The following is a 19,264-nucleotide window of genomic DNA, read 5'->3' on the forward strand; positions in this document are numbered from 1 at the left end:
ATATATGGGGACTTGCGAGGTGACTTGTAAATATAGTTGCGTGCGCCGGTTTGTGGCTGCACCCTACGGGAACTCCCCTGGGGACACGTGGTTGTGGTGCCCCAGGAGAGATTGATTGAATTGCGCACACTTTGGTGTGTAGGTGTGACCAGTGACCAAGGCTAAGTTGTCAAAGTGCTACGATCTGGATTTAGCAGCGCTATATAAGTGTCTAATATGTAATTGTTGTTCTAAGATCAAAATTAGTATTTCCATGTAAGTGGTAATGGATTTGATCAACAGAATGGAAACCAATGAGTAGCAAAAGGTTGATGGTTACAAAAACCTTTGATGAAAATGAATACAAAAGAAAAAAAAAACACCTTTCATGGACTTTTGTTCAAACATAATATAATAATATTGACCTCTTTTTGAACAATTATTTCTTTGTTTGTTACTGTGTTGCCATGGCAAATAAAGCTTGCGATATAATATGACTAGTTTATCTATCAATGTTTGTTGGCCCAATTGATCAAGTGATTCTCAGAATTTGACCCTAAATACAGTCATCTTCTGAATTTGGTATTAACTACGTTGGTATGCTTCAATAAAGAAAAATTTGAAAAAGTCCTTGTTGAGAAAGGTCAAAGTAATAAGAGGGGGGAAAAAAACAAAATATTTGGCAGTGTTTTGTGTTTGTAAACTAGAACAGAAATGTTTCATTGACCTGTTGTTCTAGAAGAGACATGTTTCATTTACCTGTTTTTTTTTATATTATTTTCTTTTGTAGGACCTGATTGTTGGATTTGTTATGATGGGGACAACCAGGATGCTGGACCTCTGATCCAGCCATGTTGTTGCTCAGGAGATGTGGCTTATGTACACCATGAATGTTTAAGAAAGTGGCTTTTAGAGGTAAGACACCCCTGCCTCCATCTTGTCATCAGTACTGTGGATGATTTCATACCTGTAGTCAGCACGTTGAGTCTGATCTAGGTCAACGATGCTGTGTGTGCTTCAGATTACTCCGTTCACACACTGTCTGCTCATCTCTACACCGTCAGAGACTACATGACGTATATATATATATATATAAACAAATATATATAAGTTATGCAACACCAACAAATGTTTGTAATAATTTGGGTGCTGGAACTGGAGAGGTGTTTAGTGTTCAAGAATGTTTCAGTTTCTTGAGGGGTGTGAAGACTCGCGCAAAAAGAAAGGCTAATGCCGGTAATCTGACCTAGTTTCGAATGAGGTGTAACAGAAGTGTTAAACACCATCATCGATCCCAGAAAATACACACACAGCTTGCTACCGTCGGTAATTAGACACTAGTGTACAGTCAGTACATCAGCTGCAGTCAATACCCACAGCACAGTGTACAAACGATACAGCAATGGACATCTCAGGTCCAGCTAAAGATAACAAGGTATCACGTTTCAATACTGTCTGCATTTTGTAGCGACACGAACAAAACATCACTTGCAAGCAACAGAAAGTTAAATTTATCAGACGGCCGCACGTGGTTTGGATCGAGTCTTCAATGCATTTATGGCATGGTATTGACAAGTATGGAAGGCTATATTGTTTCAGTGGTGTTAAATTTTGTTGTACTTTGCTTTTCCAGTACAGACAATTTTGGATTAAAATATTCTGAAAACACTTGAAGTTCTCCCTACCACCCCATTGTGTGACATTTCATAGTGCATTTGTTCAATACTGAATAACCATTTACAAAAGCTGGAGAATATTTAAATCAACTCGTAAACTAATGACAAAGTAATGAGACATACTTACAACATGACAGAGTTTTCAAAGATCAGTTTGTTTATGTATTTTGATATATATTCCGTACAAACCCATAGGGTCCATTTCAAAGATAACATTTGTACGCAAGCTGGTTTTTATTGCTGAGCTGGTTAGGCTGTTTTTCTTACATACACATATGGGTTAGGATAGCTACTCTGCATCAAGAAAAGTTGCCAAAAGGCTGAAAGTGTGTGGATTCACAGCATCTGACAACTGTTATTTAGACTCTCAAATGGCATAAAGAATTAGAGATTGGCTGGTATTCAATATTAAGCCTTCAATGAAGCTTTTTCTGCCCAGTTTCACACAGCAAGATTCCTTTATAGGTAAGGGCATTGTTTTATGACAAAAGGGCAATGACCTGTTGCATCTCTCTGAGTTCTTGCTTCGTCAGCTTTTCTTATGCAAATTTGGCATCCATGCAGAGTGCAACTGTGTACAAGGGAGATGGCATTGTGCCATGGCTTGCAAAGTGCTTGAAGCTTCGCTCGACCAAGTTTGTACAAGCAGATTTGTTGATTGGTTAGTTTAAAACGGGGATGAAAATGCAGGATTCTACAGTCTCCCGCCTCGTTAATTCGATGATTGCATCATAATGAATGAATCCAACGATATAAACTAGATAAATCAAGTATGATGACTACCTCTGTACCAAGTACTGTCCCACCATTTTGCTTCACAGCAACGACATTGATGTAGTTATTATATCACAATTTATGCAAGAATGTAGGCAAATTTTTAGGAATGATTTGAAAATTCTGAAGAACGCAAAGGTACATTTTGGATGATATGATAGACAAATTATCTACAACTTTTATAAATGTATACATGTTTCTATTTCTCTCTTTAGCTTCGTAATCTAAGAAAAGAAACAGACCTTTCGTAATTAAACCAAACAGCAAACTACTTTTATCACTCATTTGATCTCAATTCACATGAAAATGTGGAGTGAATGTTACACAAAATCACATACATCATCACATACATCATCTACTGAGAGTGCACTTAAGAGAATCAATATCAGAAACTCTTCACTAAAATAGACAATGCTATAAAGGTAATATTTGGATGACATTACACCTCAACTATTTCTAATATAACTTTAGACCATTTCTCTGTTAGCATTAATTTGGCATAGGTACTTGTCCAGCCAAACTGGAATGTTTGTATACCATATATACACCGGTATGATCAGATCGAAAATACCGCTAGCCTAAATGCCCTGCCATGTCGAGTTGGTTAACACCCACCAAACGTTCCCTTTAAAGGCATAAAAAAATCAAGTTTGGCCTTTAATTGCCAGTGCAATCTTAAATACCGCCCTCTTTGCACTATAAATACTCTCCATTGTCATTCGTCCGGTATGTTTTATTCAATAGTCACTACAAAAGGTCTTTATTCCTCGTTTTCTTTATCCAGTTTATTACTGCTAAAACCTGTGAAGAATGGGGCACTGTATCTGTACATAGATGTTTAGTTTTATTTTATTTTTTATTTTATTTATTTCCAGTATAAATATAAATATTTATAAACAGGACATGTTGAGTATGTAACAAGAAAGAAAAAAAATATTTTAAAATGTTTGTGTACAAAAAACAAAAGCAAAATATATACAAAACGTTTAAGTGCAGCTGTCTACAATAAATTATCCAGATTACCATTTTGTAAATAAATAGCAGCATGATAAATAAAACTATTTCTATACACATTAATTCTGTATTTTGGTGTTATGTTAATATCACCTCTTACAGTCATTGGTGGTGTCTGTTTGTAAAATTATGTGAATGAGTGTCCTGACACCTATCATGATGTAGACAATGGTTTCCCCGATGAAGGAAGCCTAGGAGGGATCTAATTTTTTAGAATATCCCACTTCCAATACAAATTTCAATACTGTTATTTTGTGTGTGTTGGGGGGGGGGGGGGGATCAGAGGTACAATGCAACAACCTCCATTTGTGATCAACCTGCCTTAAACATGAGGATATCTTATAATATAATTTGAAAAAAAAATCCCCTATTAATCCTTGTTGAAACCCTTTGGAAGGCATTTTTGATGACTGCACACTTTTTTATCATTGTCTCATGCACTGATAATTTTAGAGTTGACACACGCCCAACCATTATAATAAGTGTACTGTATGTGGTATGAACAACTTCAACAAACATTTCAGAAAAATATTGTTTGCTTTGGATAATATCACAAATTTCCTGTCCACACAAGGTTGGAGACTTGATCAAGTCTAAATATGACATCATCACATCGTGGGTCATTTTGATATGGTTTCCCTTAGTTATTACAAAATTTATATTATTTAATGTTTATTTTTCTCATGGAGATAGGTCTTGCAAATGCTGATATCTAAAATGACGGCAAGGGTTTTTGTGTCAACACTATTAAAATGTTAACACTCTTTAGCTGTGTGTGCCTCATGCACGGGCGATTTTATCATTTTATTACATTTATTTATTTTTTTGTCGTGCAGATGGGTTAGAATGCTAAATCTAAAATATTGACGCCCTTAAACATGACGTAATGATGGCGTGGGTTTTGTGTCAACGCTATTAAAATGTTAACATTTTTTGTCGATGTCTCATGCACGGCCATTTTTTAAAGGAGACAAAAAACCCTACCGTCATCATTAGTATTGTGATAGAGAGAACTGTTCAGTAACAACTTCCCCCAAACAGTTAAGAAACAGCTAAGAAAAAGAAACAGCTAAGAAAAATATAATTCCATTTTGGGAGATATAACACAGATTTTAGTTTTCTTTAAATATGTTAAATTCTACAATTTGAACATAAAAACAGAGAAATGTAAAAGGTTTACATCTCCCAGACAAATCTACAAATATCTCTTAAAGAGAGGTAGAGTTGTTCATCACAGAAGTTATAAGCCTCGGATACTATTTAGGCCTGCCAATTTAATGGTAAATACTGCCTTCTCTTTCTCTAAATACTTGCAATTAGCAGTTACAGTTAATATTAGTAGTCAGTAGTTGCTAGAAAAGGTCTAAGTTGTAAATGCATTCTTCATCTTGTGCATGCATCCATGGCCTTCTTATCTTCTGGAAAATGAACACCGTATTGTTGGCCGTTGTTTGGTATCGATAATAATATCACCTTGACAACAGTGAGGTTGTCAGTTTTGTAAAGCTACATGTGCAGACATTTTAATATCGCAAGAAGGAAGGCTTGGAGAAATCTCATTCTTGGATGTTTATATCTTGTACAATTTTAAAGGGTGTGAAGACTCGCGCACAAAGAAACATCTCCTGCCGGTAATCTGACCTAGTTTCGAATGAGGTGTAACAGAAGTGTTAGACACCACCATCTATCCCAGAAAATACACACACAGCTAGCTACCGTCGATAATTAGACACTAGTGTACAGTCAATACATACAGCTATGGTCAATACCCACAACACAGTGTATATAGCAGCGATGGACATCTCAGGTTTAGATAAAAGATAACAAGGTATCACGTTTCATTACTGTCTGCATTTGGTAGCGACAAGTAGAAAACTTCACTTGCAAGCAACGGAAAGTTAACTTTTTCAGATGGCCGCACGCGGACTGGGGCGAGTCTTCAATGCCTTTAAGCTCAGCTAGTTTGTGTGGGAGTTCAGAAGTCATTTGCAGTTTGGTGAAGGCTATAAAAATGTGTACTATTTGAGATCAGGCTATTCCTAACATGGAGGGTGTGTCATATGTTTTGTTTACAATGTCAACTTCACATCCCTTAAGATAAAGTTCATAAATGCCTATGCAATCCAAGTTCAAAGCGATTCAGAATAAACAGGTCACAATCTATGGAAGTTCTCTACAGGGCAACTACTTACATCACACCTGTGAACGTGAAGTCATAAAAAAAATTAGACAGCATGTGAAATTGATTAGCTATAACATATATCTCAAGAACAGTTTACTAGGAAATGAATGCGAAAAAATAGTCACAGGTTCAGGGTTGCTGTTGATCCTTCAAATGTAGCTTAAAGGGATATAGTTGATCTTCTAGATAATTACTGCTTTAGTTCATCTTTTCCATCTAGTTTGGGGTTCTAGTAAGGGATTACTGTATTTAAAGTCTCAAAGCGTGTTTGCCAAATTTAAACTTTGACCTTACCAGCTTACTGCCCTTAATAGCTCAGTAAAAATGACACCTTTCTATGCAATTTTCATGTTAATATTCATTATTTATATTGATTTAACTGTCGTTAAACATATTGAGCTGAATCAAATTCGCCAGATTTTTTAACGAGTCCGTAGATTCTACAATCTTGAATCAAAATTTGCAAGACCTGCCCAACAGATCATGCGCCAATCAAATCTCTCTGTTTTGTTTACGACCGTTAGGCCTAGGACTACTGTCACTTTCCTGGCTAGCCTGTGTTAGGTCTCTTGAATAGTATCTTTCTTTCGGTCTTACCGATGTAGCTTGCAAAATTGTGTCATTTCCATCCATTGCAATAAATAAACAGGTTGTTTTCAGACGTTTCCTCCGTGGAATTGGGTAAAAAATGGGGAAGATACGAGTATATAGGTTACATTTGTTTAATGAGCATGATGATAAGGGCGGTTGCAGTGATTTTATGGTAAATCGTTCGCGCCATAAGGGTAATAGAAAATAAATTTCTTTCTTTCAAGTGCCACAGCTTTTCTCCATTAAACCCACCTGGTCAGAGTGCATTTAGAATAAGAAACATTGAATCTGCTTTCGAAGTTTGTTTTCCGAAATTCATCAGCATGTATTCATCAGCACGAACTGTATTGAGACTTTTAAGCTCGATGCTTGTCTCCATAGTATTTGTATGATTATGGTAAGTAAGCAATTAAAATGGCTTTGAACTTTGAAAGGAGCCTAAAAAAAAAATTTGTAATCACATTTGTGGGGAACCACCAAAAGCTCACCAAATTACTCACAGTTGAAACTAGAATCCTTTGAGTATTATATAAGTGAAGGCGTGAAAATTGCTTATAAATTTATAAGCAAATAAACAACAAGTCATTGAGTGAGGTACTACCACAATATCCGGGATTTTCAACTTTTCTGACGATTGTTGGTATATGTGACTCATTGAAGTTGTTTTCCTTTTCTATCGGTTAGCACCAGCTCTTGCCTGTATTAGACCTGGTACATTAGAAGAAGGAAAAACACTGCAATGTTATTTTTCATTTTTTTTTTAATTTTTATTTCCAAGAATCTGCTATAAGGATTTGGCTGGTATTCAAGACAAGCATCTTATATGATAGACAAGTAGAGTTTGCAACTAAGCAAGTTTTGTTTGCCTACAGAAGTTTTCGCCTGTTTTTGTTTAGCTTTGAACAGTGTCAGTGGCAATATACGGACTGTAAACAAAAACTTTGTATAACTTGGGGAGAGACTGCTTAGTCAACAAATGCCATAAAAAGAGAAGCAGTCATGACCTTTTTTCCCATGGTGTTGTTGAGCTCAAAAGTTGAGAAAATCTTCAGCTGTGATTTTGAACTGACATCATATAGTCTGTAGAAGGACATTGATTTAGGTGTGTATAAAGTCAACTGTGCATGTCTGGATGACACCCTTCTATAGGTAATGTGTGTATTGTGTAAACACAAGAAGACCGTCTTGAAATAGATTTAGAAACTGACTAATAGATTTCAGGCTAAGAAAAGCATCCCACCCCCAGTCATGTTGAACCAATATCTCGTAAGTTGTCATTCCAGACAACTCAGCGATTTAGTTAAAAATAGACCGCTTCAACACTGTTGATGTTGGGTACTGTAGTTTCTGAGGTCATGGTAGTGCAACAGTTATCAGATTACCGGTGTAAACTATGTGAATGTTCAGACAACAATAGGGCAACTGGTAGTGGGTGTTCTACTCTCAATCTATTCTGGTTTGAACCTATTTCCGTCTCACTAATTACACTGACGAACAAAGTATTATAAAGTTGAAAGGCGTAACGCTGGGGCATCAAAGTATTCCAATTCCTACGGTACCTTGATCATATAGCACCCATGAAAATGGAAGGTTTTAAGTTAGCCTATCCATCTCTTCTTGCCCCCACATTGTCCGTCTCCTCTTCCCCACTGCACCCTCTCTTCTCCTCTCTTCCCTTCTTTCACCCCTCTCGTTCTGCCTTCCCTCCTCTTTCCCTTCTCCCCTTCCTGTATGGTCAGTGTAAACATAATCTCTTCCTCCCCCTCCCTTACCTCCCCCTCCACAACAATAAAGTGTATGGTCAGTGAAAACATAATCTCTCCCCCTCGTTATCCGGCTCCCTTACCTCCCCCTCCCTTACCTCCCCCTTCACAACAAAAAAGTGTATGGTCAGTGAAAACATAATCTCTTCCCTTCTTTCTCCCCCTCCCTTACCTCCCCCACCACAAAGAAAAAGTGTATGGTTAGGGAAAACGTAACCTCTTCCCCTCTTTATCCCGCTCCCTTACCTCCCATTCCTTACTTCCCCTCCCTTACCCCCCCCCCCTCCATAACGAAAAAGTGTTTGGTTAGTGAAAACAATAATCTTTCCCCCTCTTTATCACCCTCACTTACCTCCCCTTCTTTATCCCCCTCACTTACCTCCCCCTCCACAAAGAAAATGTGTATGGTTAGTGAAAACAACCTCTTCCCCTCTTTCTCCTCCTCCCTTACCTCCCCATCCCTTACCTCCCCCTCCAAAACATAAAAGTGTTTGGTTAGTGAAAACATAATCTATCCCCCTCTTTATCCCGCTCCCTTACCTCCCCCTCCCTTACCTCCCCTCCCTTACCTCCCCTCCCTTACCCCCCCTCCACAACATAAAAGTGTTTGGTTAGTGAAAACATAATCTCTCCCCCTCTTTATCACCCTCACTTACCTCCCCTTCTTTATCCCCCTCACTTACGTCCCCCTCCACAAAGAAAATGTGTATGATTAGTGAAAACAACCTCTTCCCCTCTTTCTCCTCCTCCCTTACCTCCCCATCCCTTACCTCCCCCTCCACAACATAAAAGTGTTTGGTTAGTGAAAACATAATCTATCCCCCTCTTTATCCCGCTCCCTTACCTCCCCCTCCCTTACCTCCTCCTCCACAACAAAAAAGGGTTTGGTTAATGAAAACATCTCTCCCCCCTCTTTATCCAGCTCCCTTACCTCCCCCATCCCTTACCTCACCCTCCACAATAAGAAAGTGTATGGTTAGTGAAAAAATAACCTCTCCCCCACTTTATTCAGCTTCCTTACCTCCCCTCCTCGAAGAAAAGTTTACAAGACAGTACCATGGTTTAATAGTGAGTTGCATTATTTTTGTTTGCTATGCAAGTAACTTCTATCTATGTGGAAGTACTGTAAATTGACCACCATCATGAAACCACAATTGTTATAAATATGTTAATTTTGTTTCCCCTTTTCTACCATATTACCTCATTTGTCATGCTCAGACTCTTGAGTACAATAGAAGTGTAAAAGATTTAACAATAAAGTGAAGTAAAAGCTCTTTCGATGATTGTGTTCAGAACCGATGGACTGTGCTTCCTACGGAATGAATCACTGTCTTTCATGTCAAAGTGTGCCAGCTCCAGATGTATTTGTAAACTACACTTCTACAAAAAGATTTTTTTAACTTAGATCAATCAATCTGTTGAGTGCTTGGATAAAACATTCACTTCCTGATACTGTGGTGCCTTATTGTAATACGACCAACATTGGCAGCTTCGTGTTAGATCGTACCACACTTGTGTGTGATTGACATCATCATGATAAATTTATACTCAGGCTTTCAATGTTTGCATATTCATGAGGCCTTGCTTCCAAGCCTTACATATTTATCCAGATCCCTTCATGCAAATATCCATAGCAAATGTTCTTATCTGTGAAGGATATAAGGGAAGGAAACTTATTCTTTTGTTTATGGAAATGTTTTTTTTTCTTAAATTTTGGATGTACACCCTTACAATTAAGAATAACTGTTGATAATTAATGAAATGTTTTAATTGGTATGTCATTAAACTGTTACTGAAATATTTGGATGAGGTCATACTTCCACATAAGGTGATGAAAGCAAGATGACCAAATAAAGGTTTCCCAAAAGTGTGTGCATATGGGTCATTCCGTGCCAGATTGTGGCTGGCTGTTGCTGGACACTCTCCAAGAATTGCCATCCCTCTTTGCATGATCAGAGAGCATCATGACATACTCATATTCTGAAAACCTTCTGTTGAATTGCATCAAAAATTGGCCAATTTCTCAGACTTTGAAATCCTGTTATCGCTTTAGGATACTTGTTTCTTTTTCAGAGATTATTATGTCCAGTTCAGACAATACATAATATTGATTACATTATCTAGTTTATCCAAGTTCAATTTTCATCAATTTTTCTACAACCAGTACATGTGCCCCAGGCAAATACATCTTTGTCTGTTCATGCAGTGGAATATAGCATACCTGTAGGCCTGTGCATGGTTTATCTGTTCACAAATGCCCAGACCTCACGGAATGAGCCACTTGCTAAAAGGGTTATTCCGTGTCAAATCACGGACGGCTGTTGCTGGACCCGCTCCAAAAGTTACAACCCTCATTGTATGATTAGAGCACTATGAAATAAGTATCTAGTCTGATTTTTTTTGTTTTTTTCTTCTTTTTTTTTGGGTGTACTTTGATGTGCACATTTAAATTAATAAAACACTCTTTACATGTATATGTATTGATTTACATTCATTTTGTAGGTCTTTTCATTAATTGAATTAAACCAGTTAAGCAGACAGTACATTGCACAAATATTATTTGTTTTATGTGACATTGAAATCTGCACATGACCTTGAAGTACATTATCCAGGCTATATAACATATACTTGGCCTTTTTGGAGACCAAAATAGATAATCCTGCAAGATTACTTGTGCTTTAAAGACTTGTACTCATTCCAAGGGGAATTCACCTTGTACTCACTAACAATCTTGCTCTGGTACTGAAAGCTTGACTTAGGAGGAGACTAAAGACAAAAGGATGTAGAACTATTGTACATACATAGGAATAGCCCAATGGAAACTGTACAGAACATTGTTAATGCTAATGCTCCATTGAAGCTAACATAGTTTAAAGGGAGTGACGACTGGCGCACAAAGAAATGCCTAATGCCGGTAGTCTAACCAATTTTCGAATAAGGTGTAACAGAAGTGTTAGACACCACCATCGATCCCAGAAAATACACACACAGCTTGCTACCGTCGGTAATTAGACACTAGTGTGCAGTCAATACATGCAGCTACTGTCAATACCCACAACACAGTGTACATAGCAGCGATGGACATCTCAAGTCTAGATAAAAGATAACAAGGTATCACATTTCATTACTGTAGGCATTTTGTAGCGACAAGCAGAAAACTTCACTTGCATGCAACTGAAAGTTTACTTTTGTCAGAGGGTGGCAAGCGGTTTGGGGCGAGTCCTCAATGCCTTTAAACCTACAAGGTTGTACAAAGTCCATAGTTATTTGTAAATTTATGAAAGGGAACTCAAATGTTCGTTGTTCTTGTATTGTTATATTTCTAAAGAACGACCGCTGAAGTGGAAACATGTTTTTAATGGTCAGTACAAAAGTCAAGAATTTGGTTGAAAACTTCCCGTCTTTTCCTTGTTTTAGTTTTCTCACTGCTTCCACAACTACTTACCATTATCATTGACACGAAAGAGTGAGAGACATCACTTACATTTAGGAGAGAAAGGTGGCAGTATATATATAAGTTGAGATGGTTGTTTATATTACTCTCAGGAAGCCTTTTCAGCTTTCGTTTTGACCAAAAATCTTTTTCTTTCTTTTTTATTTCAGTCTGTGGATGATTCAGAGGCATCTCATTGTAAGGTCTGCAAAACACCAGTGAGTATCTCAGTAAAGTTATCTTGATTTCATTGGAAATGTCTGCTAACTGTAGATCAGAGTAAACCCAATGATGTTGTTGTAAAACTATACACGTCCTTGATGAGTAACTCAGAGTAAATTCTCTATGTTGAATTGCTCTGAGTATATTATCTTTGTGATCCCAACTTTTAGTGTGTTAATGTCAGTGGCTATAGCATTCTGAACTGTACACTGCATACATCGTGTCCGTATAGGATCTCATCCAGCACAGTGATCCCAATCTCTACTGTATTAAGTCGGGGATCAGACCTTTGGATCCCATATGAATAATTGCCAGCATTATACATTAATATATCTTGTCTGTATAGGATCTCATCCAGCACAGTGATCCCAATCTCTATTGTATTAAGTCGGGGATCAAATCTTTGGATCCCATCTGAATAATTGACAGCATTATACATCATATGTCTTGTCCATAGAGGATCTCATGCAGCATAGTGATCCCTTCTTGTGGTATGTTAATGTCAGGTGGATCTAATCATTAAATCCCCCTTGAGTAATGGCTATATAGCAGTACATTGGATATGTCCTCAATGATCTCATGACTGGTGGTGGATCAGTTAACCCTTAACCCTTTGGTTAGAGCTACAGTAGGGATTTGGAGGTTGGATTAGGGTCAGAGTTCATCTTGAAGGTCTACAAGTACACTGACTTACTGTGTTTATATGCATGTACCAAATGACCTTGCTTGTATGTGCTCAATACTAACTCCTGTGATAGTTGTCTAAGTTGAGATTTCCAGAAAATTGGTGGTTGTTGCCAGTGGTATAGAAAGGGTCTTTCCCAAGTCTTGGGATGTCTTTAAGGGTGCTTGAGTTTCTTTGGTATCTTTGATACCCTGGATGTTATCCATCTGTACTTAAACAAGATTAATCAACGTTAACCTGTTGAAGAGTTCAATAGTGAGATGATCCTTCCTGTTCTGCAAGGTTTCCAAGAAAACATTTTCAAGCTATGGGAAGGGGAAAAACTTGTTATGTGTTTCAAAGTCTGTTTTTGTGGTTTATTTTGTGATACCAGTCAAAGTCCATCACAAACAGTTGTGCTGCAAAGTTTATTTTTACACAAAATGGAAATAACAAAACTATCAAATATCATCCGTCGCATTATCATTCATTTCGGACTTTGTTCACCCGGAAATTAATTGAATTAATTAATATTATAGTGATATATTCAGCTTCAGAGTTCAGTTGACATGACAAGATAACGATACCTGGTCTTAATTGATGGTGTAGTATCTCTGCGTAGGTTAGGTTCAGAGAGCTCTCATGTCTACGGGCAGGCCTAGATCTATCCGTCTTCCAGACAGGTTATTAATTACCTATTTGAGTAGTATCCCCACTTTTCACTTCCGCGTCCAAGGACATTAACACTGTCAGCGTTTATACTGAATATCAAAAGGTCATTGGTCAGGAAATGAAAAAAGTTCATAAATGTTTTAATTTTAATTCCAAGAGAAGAGACTTTTTATAACTTGCTGGGGTCAACTTAATTTTTCACTTCCCAAGTTTTTCTATCGTTTTACATTTCTACTTCAAAATGACTGTATTTTTTCAGCATCACAAAGTGACTGGTCAATGAGACTAATATGAAGAACAAAAAATTGCTTGGGTTCTCTTTGTACTTTCAGCAATTATAAACATAACAGTCACATGGTTGTCATGGTAACATACTCCTACAGTAAATACTTGGGCTTTTCTCATTTTCTGAGAAAATTTAGAGCAATATTCATACTTATAAGCAATTTGTTTTGCCAACACTTTTTTGCTGACAATGCACATTTTTAGGAATAAAATGGATTTTGGTTTCATTCTTCCAAACCATGAACTATATACTAATTAACAAAAGAAGGTTGATGGCTTTGGGACCTAACCTTAAAAACAAAGAGTAAACTAAATGCTTTGTGTTTCTGTCACTTCTCTAACCAAAAGAAGTTACACTGTATACCCCTCCCCCTCAACCCCCTCCCCCTCCGTCTGGTCTGGAGTAGGCATTTTACATATCTCAGGTGTCCTACCAAAATTGCTTCATTGGCTTTAATACACAGTGAATTTGGCAGTTTTTCAAGGTTGCTACTAGGGCATACAGTATATATAGAGCTATGGGAAGTCCAACCAACCAATTGTAATAGCTTATGGAGCCCTTACTTTACCATGATACATGCAAATTAAAGCCCACCTCATCACGATTTTGAGCTAGTAGAGGTAAAAAAAAATTAGCATAGCACTTCCCAAAAAGTCAAAAAATTTACTTTGCTCTTCTGAAGGCTCTCTTAACCTGTTACCAGTTTTCTTATCAACTTTCCTCAAAATGGAAAAGTTTTAGCAGTACCGCACCCCGACCCCCCTGATTTCCGGACCAGGACTCCGTCCACTTGCTCCGCCTTCCAAATCTATATACAATCAGGTATGTTACTCTATTTTTGGGGTCACCAGGGTCAAATTGCGAAAATCTTGTAAACACGATATCTCAAGAAGGGAAGGTCAGATCAATTCATTTGAATGTGTAGATGTACTACATTGAGTACAAGAAGTCTATTGTTTTTGGTGGAGGTCAAAGGTCATTTGGGGTCACCAGGGGTCAAATTGTGAAAACCTCGTAAACATGTTATCTCAAGAAGGGTATCATAGGCAGACCTCATATTTGGTGTGTAGAAGAACCACTTTGTGTAAAAGTAGCCTATTGTTTTTGGTGGAGGGCAATGGTCATTTGGGGTCATGATAGGTCAAAACGTGAAACCGTTGTAAACATGTACACCCACACTATACATTACATCAGATTCATGAATTAAACTGCTCATGTGACATCATCGAAACCACAATGCATTTTTGCATTCTGGTTGGTGTGGTTATCCTTCCTTGTGAAATATTCCAAAAATCAACTTTTTTAAATTGAAATTATTGAATATAATTGCATATACTATTTAAGCATATTGAATGACGCCTTATACAAGAATATCCACAGTTTTCATCTCCAACTGTTCGTCTCCTTTGAGCGATACAGCTAGTTTCCGGGTTTCTCCAGAATTGAACGCCTCTTAAAACTTTGACCTGCAACAGTCACCTACCCTATCAGATCCTCCTCGATAATTCTGTATCATATTGTACACTTTTCTGCCATATTCAATCTCTGATACCTTGAAAGTAAACACACTTGGAAGGGAAAAGGTTCACATGTATCTTTGTAGTCCCCCCCCCCCCTTCAAAAAAAAAAAGATTTATTAATCCATTCAAGGGGTTATCTACTATTTCAATTTATTCATAATTTATGAAAAAACCAACTCATAAGTTATTAAAACTATTTCCTCGTATAAACTTATGGCACTCAAACTTTGTTTTCATATCTGAGAACTGTTTTTCTGCCACGGGTGTTTCAAGGAAAATTGCATAAATTCATTCTTGGTTGTGGTTGTCTTTAGGTAAATAATTTCACTAATATTCAAAGGGGTTTTTTTTTTGTGTGGTTTTTCTTTCAAGGAATGGATGCTATATGGCATTCAGTTGGGAAAGGTTATAAGATAAGAACATTGAGATAAAATGAGTTTAACGTAAGTCTGTAAATTAAACTGTCATTGCATAATTTATACACTTAAGGTTGGAATATAGAATAAAAGCTTCAGTTTCATATCCTACTCCATTCCCACCCCCCCCCCCCCTCCTCACTACATCTTCTAAGTTGGGATAATGATTAAATATATGAAGCAACCTGCTGGCTTTTAGTTACATCAGTTTGTATGAAAAATGAATAGTAAGCACTTTAAAATGGTCACATATCCCGCCAATCCCCGTCCACACCCCTGTACTTCTTCACAGTCGTAGGCACTTCAAAGTAGGCACATATCCTTCCAATCCCTGTCCCCACCCCGATACTTCAGTCCCAATTGTAAGCACTCCAAAATGGTCACATATCCCGCCAATCCCCGTCCACACCCCTGTACTTCTTCACAGTCGTAGGCACTTCAAAGTAGGCACATATCCTTCCAATCCCTGTCCCCACCCCGATACTTCAGTCCCAATTGTAAGCACTCCAAAATGGTCACATATCCCACCAATCCCAGTCTCCACCCCCCTGTTCTTCCTTCACAGTAGTAGGCACTTCAAAATAGGCACATATCCCGCCAATCCCATTTCCCACACCTTGTACTTCATTCCCAGTCGTAGGGTTCAATAATAGTTTAAGTATGATCAATGAAGTCAATTGGTCGCTTGTAATAACACTTAACAAAGGCAACTGAAATGGTTGTTTTTACTGTATGTTTGTCATGGAATACTATATGAGGATTTCTACAGTGTAGTTGTACCTAAGTTGCAAAAATTCATATAGTTCATGCTGGTCCAAGAATAGTTACTTAGAGCTTGATGTGAAGTTGAGATTAAAGTTTGCCAGCCAACTTTTGCCAACATGAATCCCAACCTTTCATAAGCAGAAAGTAAGAAATGCTTTTATATTAACATGCAACAGGTGCATTTGAAGCAATGAGGCGTAGCAATCAGGAAGTCCCAGGTTTGATACCCAACCGGGTCATAGTAAGGTGGGTTGTTCATCCAAGGATAATCTATGGTTTCCCATCTGAAATGAAATTCAAAGTTAAAAAGATTCCAAATTTGAGTTAAAATGTTGAATTGGAAGCCACCAGACGTGTAAGTTGTAATCCATAAGACCTTGCGGTCTTCTCCCATATTTTGTAGTCGCTTAAGCGTCGTAAAAATAGCTGCTGATCATTATAAAGATAATTATTATTAAAGAACCTCTTATCAGATATTTTGTAGTTTGTATCACCGGGTCCAAGCTACCTTATAAAAGTTTAACAAAGCCCCAAATTCTCATCCATCTAAAAACCCATTCTGTATTGTCAACAGATACAATTATTAAAGACTTTATACGTATGTTATGAAAATAGGTTGATTGAAATACTAGAGAGTCTCAGATCATGAGGAGAACCAGTCATCGCCTAGTTTTACCATTTTCTTTCTCTATAAAAGGCCTCAAAGATCTATCAGACTATGGCAGATGAATGTCAGAGGTGGACATTTTATGGAACACGACCTAAATGTAGTGTAGATGTACAGTATGCATGCTTTAGTCTAAGATATAGCTTTTAGGTCAAAATAATTTGCAAAAAGTTGTAAAATGATCAAAAAAGTGGGTATTAAATGTCAATTGTATCCCTACAGGTTGGTGGATGTAAAGATGGTGGCATATATTGCCCTGAATGAACTCAACTATAGTGACCTAGTTTTGATAGTCTTCACTACCCCATCTAGGCAAACAACGGACCGCTGTGTACTGAATGACTGATGAGTACACACAATCACTGTTTCTGTTAATTGTCTTACGCACATGTGCGCCGCCTGACCATCCATGTTACAACCGTCCAGTGGGTGGGGTTCAGTCTTGTGAAGCCACACCAACACTGCCCGACTATGTATGATGTTCCATGTTACAACAGTCCATGGGCGGGATTCAGTCTTGTGAAGCCACACCCACACTGCCCTACTAAGTATGATGTTCCATGTTACAATGGTCCAGTGGGTGGGCTTCAGTCTTGTGAAGCCACACCCACACTGCCCTACTATGTATGATGTTCCATGTTACAACGGTCCAGTGGGTGGGATTCAGTCTTGTGAAGCCACACCAACACTGCCCTACTATGTATGATGTTCCATGTTACAATGGTCCAGTGGGTGGGGTTCAGTCTTGTGAAGCCATACCCCTTACTGCCCAACTGTATTATGTTCCATGTTACAATGGTCCAGTGGGTGGGGTTCAGTCTTGTGAAGCCACACCCACACTGCCCTACTAAGTATGATGTTCCATGTTACAATGGTCCAGTGGGTGGGCTTCAGTCTTGTGAAGCCACACCCACACTGCCCGACTATGTATGATGTTCCATGTTACAATGGTCCAGTGGGTGGTGTTCAGTCTTGTGAAGCCACACCCACACTGCCCGACTATGTATGATGTTCCATGTTACAACGGTCCAGTGGGTGGGATTCAGTCTTGTGAAGCCACACCCACACTGCCCTACTAAGTATGATGTTCCATGTTACAATGGTCCAGTGGGTGGGCTTCAGTCTTGTGAAGCCACACCCACACTGCCCGACTATGTATGATGTTCCATGTTACAATGGTCCAGTGGGTGGTGTTCAGTCTTGTGAAGCCACACCCACACTGCCCGACTATGTATGATGTTCCATGTTACAACGGTCCAGTGGGTGGGATTCAGTCTTGTGAAGCCACACCCACACTGCCCTACTATGTATGATGTTCCATGTTACAATGGTCCAGTGGATGGGGTTCAGTCTTGTGTAGCCACACCCCTTACTGCCCAACTATGTATGATGTTCCATGTTACAATGGTCCAGTGGGTGGGGTTCAGTCTTGTGAAGCCACACCCCTTACTGCCCAACTATGTATGATGTTCCATGTTACAATGGTCCAGTGGGTGGGCTTCAGTCTTGTGAAGCCACACCCACACTGCCCTACTATGTATGATGTTCCATGTTACAACGGTCCAGTGGGTGGGGTTCAGTCTTGTGAAGCCACACCGCCCGACTATGTATGATTTATCGTTAGGACAGTCAGTTTTAGTCAGATCGCATTCAGTGAAGCAGTTTGTTCCCTGACTTAAGTCAAAGGATTTGATTTATTTGAAGTGCTCTTTTGTTTTAAGTAACTTTTATGTTGTGTTTTTATATCAATTATAGGTCATGTTCATCCTTATAGGGTAGTGACTTCTCTTGATATCGATTGCTACTATCACCGATGCAAGCTATTTGTGGTACACGTTTCATTAATATTGATATTTTTCTGTCTCTCACCAGTACCAGTTATCTAGAGGTGTTCCCCGTCTTTACCGAGGTTTTGACATGCGGACATCGTTTCGCATGATCGCCATGCTGGTTATGATGACGGTTACCCCATTGGCAGTCTATTTTGTTCTTCAAAACCACCCTTTGAGTTCCGCCGGTATCGCTGGGATAGGTGGTTGTGTCCTTGTGGAAATGTTGTGTCTCAAGTAAGTATTAAAATTGAACACTAAGCATCACTGGAAGTAACCACTAATGGCCGCCTGATTTCTAGCATTAGCCCAGTAGTAGCATCACAGGAAGAAACCACCGATAATCTCCTAGTTCTAGCATTACCAAAACTAACCACTAATTTAAAACCTAGTTGTAACGTCACCGAAAGTAACCACTTATAACCTAGTTTTAACATCACAGAAAGAAACCAGTTGTAACGTCACCGAAAGTAACCATTTATAACCTAGTTTTAACATCACCGAAAGTAACTAATTTTATACCATAAAGTTGTAGCATCACTGGAATTAACTGCTATTTGGTATACCTAGTCATAGCATCACTGAATGTAACCATTAATATCCCAGTTGTAGCATCACTGGAATGTAACCAGTTACTAACCTCTTAGTTCTAGATAAGATGGAGAAGAGTATATCTTGCTCTTTTATGTTCCTCGATAAATAAACAGCTCGTAGCCATTGAAGGCATCTTTTTGTTTACCATGACAACTATCTGAAAGTTTACCCATCTGTAGCCAAATCAAGTTTTTGATTGTTAAAGCTAATATACCCT

General features: G+C 38.4%; 1 protein-coding gene across 5 annotated transcripts in view; it reads left to right on the forward strand.

Annotated features, from left to right (window-relative positions):
• Positions 1–19,264, forward strand: part of LOC139963349 (uncharacterized) — a 61,625-nt gene that overhangs the window by 34,386 nt on the left and 7,975 nt on the right. For all 5 annotated transcript variants that reach the window (XM_071964015.1, XM_071964016.1, XM_071964017.1 and 2 more), the window contains exons 10-12: positions 770–894; positions 11,583–11,630; positions 18,497–18,690. In XM_071964015.1, the coding sequence (XP_071820116.1) occupies positions 770–894; positions 11,583–11,630; positions 18,497–18,690 (367 nt within the window). The remainder of the gene's footprint in view (positions 1–769; positions 895–11,582; positions 11,631–18,496; positions 18,691–19,264) is intronic.

The sequence above is a fragment of the Apostichopus japonicus genome, chromosome 22 (genome assembly GCF_037975245.1).
Source record: "Apostichopus japonicus isolate 1M-3 chromosome 22, ASM3797524v1, whole genome shotgun sequence".
In the NCBI taxonomy this organism is placed as follows: Eukaryota; Metazoa; Echinodermata; class Holothuroidea; order Aspidochirotida; family Stichopodidae; genus Apostichopus; species Apostichopus japonicus.